The sequence below is a fragment of the Ipomoea nil genome, unplaced genomic scaffold (genome assembly GCF_001879475.1).
Source record: "Ipomoea nil cultivar Tokyo-kokei standard unplaced genomic scaffold, Asagao_1.1 scaffold0114, whole genome shotgun sequence".
Lineage (NCBI taxonomy): Eukaryota > Viridiplantae > Streptophyta > Magnoliopsida > Solanales > Convolvulaceae > Ipomoea > Ipomoea nil.
Genome location: NW_017616542.1, coordinates 2,629,524 through 2,641,616, shown reverse-complemented (window position 1 = coordinate 2,641,616; position 12,093 = coordinate 2,629,524). Strand labels below are relative to the sequence as shown.

The 12,093-nt window shown below is 36.4% G+C and overlaps 1 protein-coding gene across 1 annotated transcript; it reads right to left on the bottom strand.

The window, feature by feature from the left end:
* Positions 1–3,722: 3,722 nt before the first annotated feature.
* LOC109152726 (receptor-like protein kinase) lies at positions 3,723–5,246 on the bottom strand. Its single transcript, XM_019300403.1, has 2 exons — positions 4,325–5,246; positions 3,723–4,204 (listed from the first exon to the last, which is right to left on the bottom strand). Exons 1-2 carry the CDS (start codon positions 5,244–5,246, stop codon positions 3,723–3,725), a joined length of 1,404 nt encoding a protein of 467 aa, XP_019155948.1.
* Between the last annotated feature and the right edge of the window lie 6,847 nt (positions 5,247–12,093).

Genomic DNA, 12,093 nt, shown 5'->3' with positions numbered 1-12,093 from the left:
TTCAATATCATGTGGTTGGGCTTGCAGATTGGGTAATCAGTCTAAGGAGAGAAACAACAATTTTGCTTCCAATGTTTGATGGGCTTGCAAAGCATGATAGGTAGCCCAAGAGAAAAAATATAGTGGTTGCACTTGCAGGCTGGGTAGGCAGCCCATGAGAGAAAAACAATTTCGCTTCTAATGTTGGAAAGCAAGGTAGGCAGCCCAAGAGACCAAAAAAAAAAAAAAAAAAAAAAAAAAATATATATATATATATATATATATATATATATATATATTGTGGTTGGATTTGCAGGTTGGATATAGCCAACCCAATGAGAAAAAAAAAAAAAAAAAAAAAAAACAATTTCACTTCCAATGGTGAACTTGCAAATCAGGGTAACTAACCCAAGAGAATGAATTAAAAAAATAATAATAATAACACAAACACAAACACACGACAAATTCTACTGTGAGCACGTGTCCACCTTGCAAGGTGGGCACAATTCCATATTCATAATTTTTATACTATAAATTTATAATTTTTATACTGTAGATTCGTAATTTCTATACTGTAGATTCATAAAATTTATACTTTAAATTCTAATTGTTGAACTCTGTTTTCACAAATCAGAGAACTATATATATTCATAATTTGATAACTATATAGTTTAGAAATTATGAATTTACAGAAATTATGAATCTACTGTATTTAAATTATGAATCTATAGTTTAGAAATTATGAATCTAAAGTATAAATTTTATGAATTTACAGTATACAAATTATGTATCTACAGTATAGAAAAATAAATTTACAGTATAAAAATTATGGATATGGAACCGTGTCCACCTTGCAAGGTGAGCACATGCTCATAACATAACGCCCCCCCCCCCCCCCCCTCCCCCCCACACACGCACATATTGTTCATATCAAATGAGGACTAATCTTGTGCGCTCATTTTTTTTAATTTTTATTTGGATGACCTAGATTTGATTTCCCAAGATGACATGGATATATATATAGTTCAGATCAAATGAATACTCATCATTAGGTAAGGACGTGATGACTAAACTTGTGTGCTCGTTTTTATTTTATTTTATTTTATTTAGATGACCTAGATTTGATTTCACAAGATGACATGGATTGATCATTTTTGTTAAAGTCGGGGTAATAGTGTCTTTGTCTATTTTTTTTAATGTGTGAACGTATGGGTAATCCTTGACCAAATTTATTTCCTATTTTCTTGGATCATCACCGTTGCGATTTGGAGCCGTGATTTCTTCATCATCGATCGAGTGTTCGTCCATGCAAAGCGATCAATATTTTGTATTTTTTTTTCGCTCGTTCTTTGGAGTATAATATTACATATATTTGGATGTTGTTGTATATGTACACATGTCTGGGTACTACAGTTTTGCAATTGGGTGTGCTGGTTGTTCAACCCATTGTTGTTTGTTGTGCATCTTAGGGTGGTGAGATGTGCATTAGTGCACTTAGTGCGGTGCATCGTAGGGAATTGAATGTCCATTGTAGAATTTTTTGGCGTAGTCAGAGAGTTATCGGTGCACAACACTCAGTATAGGAATGCACGACACTCGGTATAGGAATGCACGACATCCTGTATATGAATGCACAACTTCTAATAAGACTGATTTATCCCTAACTTTATATTTTTAATATTTTAAAGAAATTTGTTTCCTTAATCTGTGTGATTTGTTCCTTTTAATCTCAGTCGTGCATTGTTATGATTTAATGGTCTAGATTAGTCTTTACGTTCTCGCCTAAGGATGAGTCTTCATGTGAACCAGACCATATATATATATATATATATATATATATATATATATATATATATATATTGCTTGCAGGTTGTGGAAACAACTTGGTCAACTCAAGCAAAAACAACAAGCCCACGAAGGCAAGACGACAAAAAATAAAAATCTTTCTTTTTCTTGCATGGAACATGTGAGAACTAAGTTGTTGTACGCAAATTATGTCGAATACAGGGGTAAATTTATAATTTCTATGTTGTAGATTCATAATTTTGTTTTTAATTTGTTGTTAACGACGTTTGTGAATCTTATTATTTCGTCTTCGCAGTACAAATATTATGAATCTACAGTATAGAAATTATGTATCTACAGTATAGAAACTATGAATCTACAGTATAGATGTTATGAATCTACAGTATAGAAATTATGAATCTACAGCATAGAAATTATGGAACTATCTCGTGTTTACCATGTACATAATGAACACGATCCCACAGCATAACTATTGGTTGTTCTAACGAATTGCATATATGGAAAGTGGTATGGGCGATGCTATTCAAAAGACAAGAGAACCTTTCAGCCCATAAGTTTGGAGAGTCAATGTGTGTGGGTAAAAGTTTGGGAATATCAATACTTTCTTTGCCCCTCAAAGACAACTAAGAAAAGTCAGGAACACATGATAGAGCCATGAGGACCAAGACCCATTGAATTAGCAATATCTTGCCCAAGAGGAATAACGGAGGTGGGCTTGAAAGTAGGAGGCCCAAAAGGAGGGGTTGGTAAATGCACAAGAGGCAAATTATAATCGATTATGCACGGCGCGCCTTTTTTTTTTTTTAAATGAAAATAAACAGTGTCTGTTTCCGTCGTTTCGCACCCTTTTGCAAAAAGTAACTCTGTTATTCAGTGTCATTTTGTATACACTGCAATTTCAGTTCAACACAACTACAGTTTCATTTCGATATAACTATAGTTTCATTCCATATTTATAGACTCAAATATGTGAAAATGTTATTTAATTTTATTTTATATACACTATAATTTCATTAAAACACAACTACATGATCATTTTGATATAATTACAGCTTCATTGTACAATATACACTCAAATATGTGAAATGTTATTCAATTTCATTTCACTATAACTACAGTATCATTTTGATATAACTGCAGTGTCGGTTTAGATATACTATCGTGTCAGTTGGTGTTTAATACACCAAACAAACGGACTCCGTTAACTCTAACGGTGGGCCGTTTCTTTACTTAAAGAAACGGCGCCGTTTTTTACCGCGGTGCACATGCACCGCGGTCTATAATATAACATGGGGTGAGAAGGTGGAGCAAAAATGTTAAGGAGGTTCAACCGAGAAGAGTTAAACTGATGACGGAAAATTATTGTGTGGAATATGGTCCACACAGTTGTGTGGACCATGAATATTAGATAATTTTTAATATATTAAAAGTATATTATTTTTGTAATAATGATATATTATTTTTGTACTGAAGGTACATTATATATTATTTTTAGTATATTAAAAATGTACTTTCAAAAAATTAACTTACGTACATAAATAATGTACCCTTAATATATTAAAAATGTAATTCTTATTTACAGATTATGTGAATCGTGGTCCATACAATAATGATTGACTGATGATTTGTTGGATAGAAAAATAAGCAACACCCATATCCAAGCTACTTCACTTCTTGTTTGCAAAGGGGTAGCAGGCTATACATATTCAGATGGAGGCCGATGTGGCAAGTAGGACAATTATAATTTTTATTATGATAATAAATAAAGAAATAATTAAAATTCAGTTGTAAAGTAGTGGATTCACAAAAAATTGAAAAAAAAAAAAAAACTTAAAATTAATGGGGAGAAGGGTTTTTGAGATTGAGTGAGATAGTGAATGATGATGTGGATGTTTGGACTCACAAAAAAATTTAGAGAAAGAATCTCACTATTCTTCTCAAACTTCACCCCTGTCCAACTGAGCTACCCATGCAGGTAAGAACCTCGCTATTGAGGTGGCTCTAAATTGTTCATAGCTAACTAGCTCAAATCGAGAAGGCCAATAAGCCGCTCTCACTGAGAGTTGAACTTGCAACCGAGAATGCAAATAATTCTTCCAAAATAAATAAGTTGGTGTAGCATTACCTGTAAAACTGTTGGAGCCAAGATCCAGTTCTTGAAGATTGGTGCACCTATGAAGCATTCTTGGAATTCTTCCATAGAAGTGGTTGGTGTCCAAGTTAAGTAGCTCAAGCCCAGAAAAGTTATGACAAATATCTGCTGGGAGAGTTCCAGAGAGCCTATTATCATACAAATCGAGAATAAGCAAGAATGTCATATTATTGAATATCCCAGCAGGTATGGAACCCATTATTTGGTTTCTTTCTAATGACAGTGACTCCATACTGTTAAGATTTCCTATTTCTTGTGGGATTTCACCTGGATATAGTAAATATCACGCATCAAAATTGATGAACATAGTCAAACTATTAATAAAAACTTGATTCAAATTATAGTTTATATTTCAATATGAAACACTCTCAAAGATTACATGCATACCAGTTAGAAGATTGCCACCAAGAGCTAACGCCCAGAGGTTGGTTAAGTTTCCAATTTGAGGAGGTATTTGACCTCGAAATCTGTTGTAAGACAAAGACAAAATTTGAAGGGCAAAGCATTTGGATAAACTGGCTGGGATTTCACCCTCCAAGTTGTTGAGCGAAAGATAGAGTCTTTGGAGGGCAGGATTAATAACGTTGTCACACATGTCAAGAGGAAGGCTTCCCGACAGTTCATTCTTCGTGAGCGCGACAGATTGTATCGTGGATATGTTGAATATAGTGAATGGTATTGAGCCGGTGAGGTGATTGTATTCAATGTTCAACTCAATCAACCTAGGAAGATGTCCAATCTCTTGAGGGATTTCCCCTTGCAGGGAATTGTAACTTAAATGGATTTCTTCTAACGTTGTAATGTTGCTTAGAAAAGAGGGCAGCGAACCGCTGAAACTGTTGTTTCTTAAATTCAAGTGTTCAAGTCTTGGCAAGAGACCAAGCCAAGCTGGGAGATTCCCGCTGAAGTTGTTGACGCTACAGTCGAGAAATCTCAAGCGTCGCAGGTTGGCCAGGTTTGGCGGCAGGTTGCCGAGGAAGTTGTTCTGTCGCAGGTTGAGGGAAACTAGGAAAGAAAGACGGCCTAGTTCCGGAGGAACTTCACCGGTTAAACCCATGCGGGAGAGATTGAGTTGAGTGACTCTGCGGTGGCGGGAGCCGCAACTGACTCCCACCCAAGTGCAGGGAAAGGTGAGGGATGACCAGTTGGTGGCTATGATTTTGTTTGGGTCAGATGTGATGTGGGCTTTGAGAGCAAGAAGAGAAATTTGATCAGTGGTGATGTTGGTGGTCTCACACATGCTCAAACTCATCATCAGCAATAACATTGGAAAGGCTAAGGAAAACTGACGAGGTGTTGCTGTCTCCATGACAGAACCGAACCTGCTATAGTATGCTACGCTGTTTGTGTAAGGGACAATGGAGGTGTATCATTATATATAGTGATGGGCCATGATGGATACTCCCGAGTAAGGTATTTAGTCAGGAATATACTTATATACCTTAGCGGATGGGGCTCAAAGTTTGACTAGGTTCCTAAGGCAAATTATGCTATGCAGTTGTGCATACGGTTGTAGAAACGACGTCATTTTGACTAAAAACGCGCGTCCAATTTAAAAAAAAAACGATTCAGTTTTGATTCTCGTCAACAGTATTATGTTGTGCATAATTTAAACTATATATCCAGAATGAATGAACTAAATATCTAGAATGAATGAACTAAATATTCAGAATGAATGAACTAAATACCCAGCATGAATGAAAAAAATTCAGTTTCGATTTCCGTCAACGGCATTATGTTGTGCATAATTTGAACTAAATATCCAGAATGAATGAAAAAAATCAGTTTCGATTTCCGTCAACGGCATTATGTTGTGCATAATTTGAACTATATATCCAGAAGAAATGAGATTATTACTTTGTAATAGGTTCTGAGAATTCAATTCTAATGCAATTATTACTTTGTTAGCTTTCTCTGTTAAATTTTGCTTTTGTTTTATGGTTGTGTTGGCTTGCCGTTCGGCTATTGGAACGTTATGCTGTGCAACCGTGTGCACTATGCAAGGTGTGCATGGTTTCAATTCATAATTTTTATACTGTAGATTCATAATTTTTATACGGTAGATTCATAAAATTTATACTGTAGATTCATAATTTCTAAACCGTAGATTCATAATTTAAATACACTAGATTCATAATTTCTATATAGTAGATTCATAATTTCTATATTGCATATTCATAATATCTGTATTGTAGATTCATAATTTTTGTACTGTAGATTATTAATTACTAAACTGTATAGTTATCAAATTATGAACATATAGTTCTGTGATTTGTGAATACAGAGTTCAACAATTGGGAATATGAGCATCGAAAATTATGAACATATAGCTCTATAATTATGAATATATATTTATAAAATTATGAAAAATATAGCTCTATCACATGTTCACAAATCTAATACTGTAAATTCATAATTCTTATACTGTAGATTCATAATTTAAATACAGTACTGGTAGGGAATATCCCGACCGACATAGCTTCACCACGACCGAGAAGCCTTTGTCCTTTTCTCTTTGTCTTTGCAGGTAATAGGTCGGGCTCCTTGTGAAGAACCCGGTCGGGGTCCGACCGGGAGTTGCCCGAACGACGATGTCAACCACCGAGCGGTAGCCCTTAGGCGGGAGAGCTGACGAAGGACACGTGGCGGCTCTCTACATCGACAGGCAGGGCACCCGGGAGGATGACACGTGGTGGCTACGTGGAGGACATGCCGAACGGCTGGAATCCTGTCCCCGGCATAACGGCTATAAATACCCACAGTAGCTACAGTGTGAGGGACTTTTGGACGATCGATAGGTTGTTGTTAGAGAATCCCGACCGCAGTCAGTCGGTACTAAGAGCAACCAAGTAGATTGTACTTAGGGCCTTTACCGTGATCAATAAAGACATTTACTTGCTTTAATTGGTCTCGAGTTATTTCATATTGCTTACGTATAATTAGCAGTATCAAGTACATTTATAATTTTTAAACTGTGCGATTGTGAAGAAAGAATGAAATGTTTGAACGCAAAGACATAATATCTAAACGGCAATAAAAAAGATTTTTATTTAAAAAAAAAAAATTGGAACGGAGTCGTTTTGCAATCGTGTGCACTATGCATGGTGCACACGATTGCATAACATAATTTGCCTCGGCTATTTCGTGGCAGTAAAACCAATTGACCAAATCCAACAATTAATATGGTTAGTAGACTTTGGATGGAGGTTGGTGAAAGACTAAGTCCACTACTGATATACGGTGGCACTATATACAAAAACTAATGTTGATGTTAACAGGATCGGATCGGGAGAATAATGTGCACTGCAGAAGTAGTATAATCATAGAGATGGAGGGTCAGTTAGGTTGCCCAAGTCATTCGTGCAAAAAGGCCGGCCGGCTTGCAAGTCATTCTTGAAGAAATTTTCTGTCAAAATTGACGCGTTGGTGTGGCGGTAAGCACATACTGACAAGTCAATACGATAATTGCCCCATTAAAATTAAAAATACGCAACAATAATTGGACAATAGCAAGGTGCAGATGTTGTAGTTTTAAACTGTTCCATTTGTATCATTTGATTTGCGAAATGTTAGAAACCTAGGTGTCGTATAAGTAATTTGAGGCTCACAAGAAAACACTTTGATTACGGTCTTCAAGTGTGTGAAACATACTATTTTAAATTCACCATTGAACTAACTTAAGATTTTTGGTCTGTAAAAATTCTCTCATATATTCAATAATAATAGTATATATCGTATATCCTGGCAACGAACAAAAATTCTATTATATATCCCTAAGACATCCCCTTGATATCTCATTCATTCTAGGAAAATCTTCCCCAATTCTTCTAGAGACAATTCTCAAATCCTTCCAGGAACTTCTTCCGATTCCCAAGTCCAAAGTTTTTCCATCGGAAAGATTTATCAACATTATTGATCAACATAAAACTTTTACTATGGATAAATAATATTTTCAATTACACAACACCAAAATATTATTTATTCTTCTTGTAGACATGTCTGAACTAATATATTCAACCATTTACTGTATAAAGATTCAACATTCCTCCTCCATTTATATAGTAAACCTTGTTTACATGGCCACAAGACAAAAATATTCATGCCTAAATAAAAGTGTTTAGAGATTGAACTTCCATTTAGTGTTGTACACTTTACAATATTCCCTATATTACAATGATAGACAAGCTTTGAACTACGTAATCACTTTAAAAAATTGAAGGTACACCACACACAAATTTTTAAGTAACAACTTTTCCTTAAAAACTTAACACTCTATATCTAGGACTTGCGTCTGTATCTATTCATAAATAGGTCTCAAGGTGAGCCCAGACTTGATTTTAGCGGCCACATTTAATGTTTATATAGGTAGATTTTTTAATTCGTGTTCATGCATAAAGCATTTTGTCAGAAAATCTGTTAAGAAGTAAATCATTCTCTTTACATGCATGACCAAGCACTTATCTTAGATGAATTAATTGTTAGTGCTTGCAAATAATAAATGAAATACTCATGTTAATTGAACTCCAGATCTAATATATGTCGCATCTTTAGACGATATTTGAGTTTTCTTTCATTTATTATTTACTCAATGGGCTTATGTCCAATCCCATATGATGTCCTATATACCATGTCCCTTGACATATTGACTTAATAAATGGATCCGCGAAATTAAATCGGGACCATACATAATGCTACAATATCATCCTTGATAAGTCCCTACACATAACGTAACTATGTCTCACACCTATGTGCCTAGGCTTACTATTATACACTTGGCTATAAGCCTTAGCCAAAGTAGTAGCACTATCATATAAGAGTCATCATCAATTTAGGCAAAACAAGGATTTCTAAAAATAAATCCTTTAGCCATTCGATTTCTTTACATGCTAATGCAAGTGTGATAAATTCGATCCATGACACAAGTTTGCTTCTTAGAAACATAGGATATTGCACCACCTCTTATTAACAAAAATACCCAACCTCATCGTAAAGAATAATCTTCATGGTTGGAAATCCAACTTGTATCCGAATAATCTTCCTAGTTGGAAATCCAACTTGTATCCAAATACCCTTCAAAAATATAGGCCTCACTTGAATATACCAAGCTATAATTCATGGTTTTCTTTAAGTATTTTAGTGCTGTTCTTAAAGCTTGCCAATAAGTCATACTAGAATTATTAGTATACCTACTCAATTTACCTATCGTGAATTTGATCGATATCCAGCCGAGTACTAGTCATAGCATACATTAAGCAGCTAATTAGCTTTGAATACTTTAATTGATACACTGGACTCCCATTATTTGAAACTAATTTTACCATGGATCCATCAGAGTAGACACCAAAACATAATCAAATTGCTCAAACTATTAGATTAGACATTGAAGCACAATCAAATTGCTCAAACTTCTTTAGCACATTCTCAATATAATTAAATTTTGTTAAAGAAACTTTTCCATTATGTTTCTTTATCCTAATGCCCATGATAACCGCCCCAGCCTCTCCCATGTCTTTCTAAGAAAAATTAGTGTTGAGAAATTTTTTACAACATTTACTTGGTCCAGATCAATCCAAAAAAAGAAAAAGGAATGTAATCAACATATTGACAAATAATAATCCCTTGGACATTGGTCACTAAATTTTCTATATACACACTTATCAAACTAATTAATCTTTAACCCATTGCTCAAAATTACTTGATCAAATTGATGATGCCACTGCTTGGAAACTTTCTTTAGGCCATACAATGACTTTATTAATTTGCACACTTTGTGCTCTTGTCGGGTCCCTTAGCAATAAAGCCTTCAAGTTTTTTTTTGGGGAAGGGGGAGGGGGTACCCTGATACACTAGCTTCTCCTCTCTGTTGAAAACAACAGTTCACGGTCTTTCATCATGAAGTCTCTAATTTCCTCCGAGCATCTATTGAACTCAATCCATTCGCACTTTTTCCTCGGCGCCACTTTAGCCAACCAGTCAGCGGTGTTATTTTGAACACGTGGTATGTGAGCGATGGTGATCGACCAGTCCTTCTTGAGCCATTCCTTACTCCACGACACGAGAGATCCACATTGGCCCAAAGGTTCTACGCCACCCGAGAGCCAATCTACCACTTGTTGCGAGTCGCTAAACAGCTTAAGCTTTCTTACACCATGATCCCAAGCCCACTTGAGGCCTAAATATGCTGCCCAAAGCTCTCCCTCCGTGGCGTTACCTGTTTTCGTCATACAGCTAAAGCCTCCAAGCCATTCCCTATTGTAGTTGCGCATGAGTCCTCCGCAACCAGTAGGGAGATCTACCGAGATGAAGGAATCATCCGTATGAAGTGCAGTCCAGCCGTTCTCCAGTGTGCTGCTTCCTCTCTCCTTTATTGGTTGGATCTTTTGTCTGGCAAAAGCTCTCATCATTTCCGTCTTCTGTTCTCTTAACTAGTTGATTTTTCTGCTCAGGTCGCATTCGATATTCATGAAGACTTTGTTGCACCTCCACTTCCATAGCCACCAGACTATGATGGCAAAGCTCACGTCCCAGTCTGCTCCCAAATTCCTCATTGGTTTTCCTGTCAAATTAATAGATAACCACGTATCAAAATTCATAGAAAAGAACCTCCTATAGGCCCCGTAAGGAAGAAACACTTCCCATATTTCATTTGCCACCTTGCAGTCCCTAATGCAGTGCTTTGCATCTTCCTCCATGTGGTCACAATTCGGACATCTTGCATCCATGGTGTAGCCTGTCCTACGTCTCTCCACGTTAGTCATCAACTTCTCATGCTTAAGCAGACAGACGAAGGTGTTAATTTTCCTCGGCACCTTCATCTTCCAGATTGCTTTTTAGCCTTGTTCATTTTCTGGGCCAATCATGTTCATTTTTTGGGCCAGTCATGTTCATTTTCTGGGCCAGTCATGTTCGTCGCCAAGTGGTAAGCCGATGAGACCGAACATCTACCGTTGCTCTCAGGTTTCCAGAAAAGTGCCCCGTTCGTTGCTCCCTGAGAATTAGGCAGTTGTTGAGTCCTTCCGAGTCCTTTCCTCAGGATCGGATCAGCTGTGATAATTCCTCGCCAAATGTTTGAGCTCATCTTTCTCCAGGTAAAGGCCTGGTTAACATCTTTCCCATGCATGTACTTACCTGGAATCACTTGTTTCCATAAGCTGTTGTTCTCAATCAAAAGTCTCCATCCGACCTTTGCGAGGACGGCTAAGTTCATTTCATTCATCAAGTTTGTTCATATAAATTTCCTCATCCAATTTACCATTTAAGAATGCAATCTTGATATCTATTTGGTAAATTACAAGATTATTAATAGTTGGCAAAACAATTTGTAATAGTAAAATGTTACACATTTAAAACCCACTTAAGTTGGCTTAAATTAGTTGTCAAAATAGTCCAGTGTCTGTGTCAGGTTGAGTCTGGATCAGCGCCTACTCTAGTCCAGTGTCAGCGCCAGGATGCAGTCCAGGAAGTAATCCAGAAGAATTAAAACTCATTCAAACATTTATTTTGGTCAAGGCCCTACTTCCATGGCTTTTTAAATCAAGAGATGCAACTTAATTTGAGGAAAGAAGGCTGCATTTTTTTAGACCAAAGAGGTTTCATATCATCACTATAAAATGCTAATTTTTTAAACATTAAAGTTGAAGATTCAAGGATTAAAATTATACATATCATTCCTCAAATCCTCCACTGGTTTTTCTATCAATATATTCGTGTGTTGAAGGTTTCTCAACTGGTTCAAGTTGTGATGAAGATAGCCTGCACGTCAAGTCCATGGTGATGATGGAGTAGTCGCTGGATCGGAGTAGTGTGTTGTGCTGGAGTAGTGTAGTTTATGCTTTAGTGTGTAATGTGCTCCCCCTTGTACTCCTAGTTGATCATCTAGTGGATTGGGCTGACGTGAGTGGCCCCGCAGACGTAGGAGTGAGGCTCCGAACTGCGTGAACATTTCTTGGTGCACGGTTCCATTTATTGCTTTTATATTTAATTTCTTTATTCTGGCTGGAGTAGATCCTGGAGCTAGTCCATCTTAATAATTGAATTAAAATTTAGTAGGAACCTTTAGGTTATATCTGGCATTCAAGATCCACGAGCCTTTTTCAATTGGTATCAGAGCCTTGTGACTTAAAATATTAGTCTAATCGATCTGGCTTACTTGTGTT

What these genes read in the sequence shown, in the direction of transcription:
- LOC109152726 (XM_019300403.1), bottom strand. Translation starts at nt 5,246, where the DNA reads ATGGAGACAGCAACACCTCGTCAGTTTTCCTTAGCCTTTCCAATGTTA. An exon ending in TGGTGGCAATCTTCTAACTG is followed by an intron (nt 4,205 to 4,324) that starts GTATGCATGTAA and finishes TACTATATCCAG; the next exon opens with GTGAAATCCCACAAGAAATA.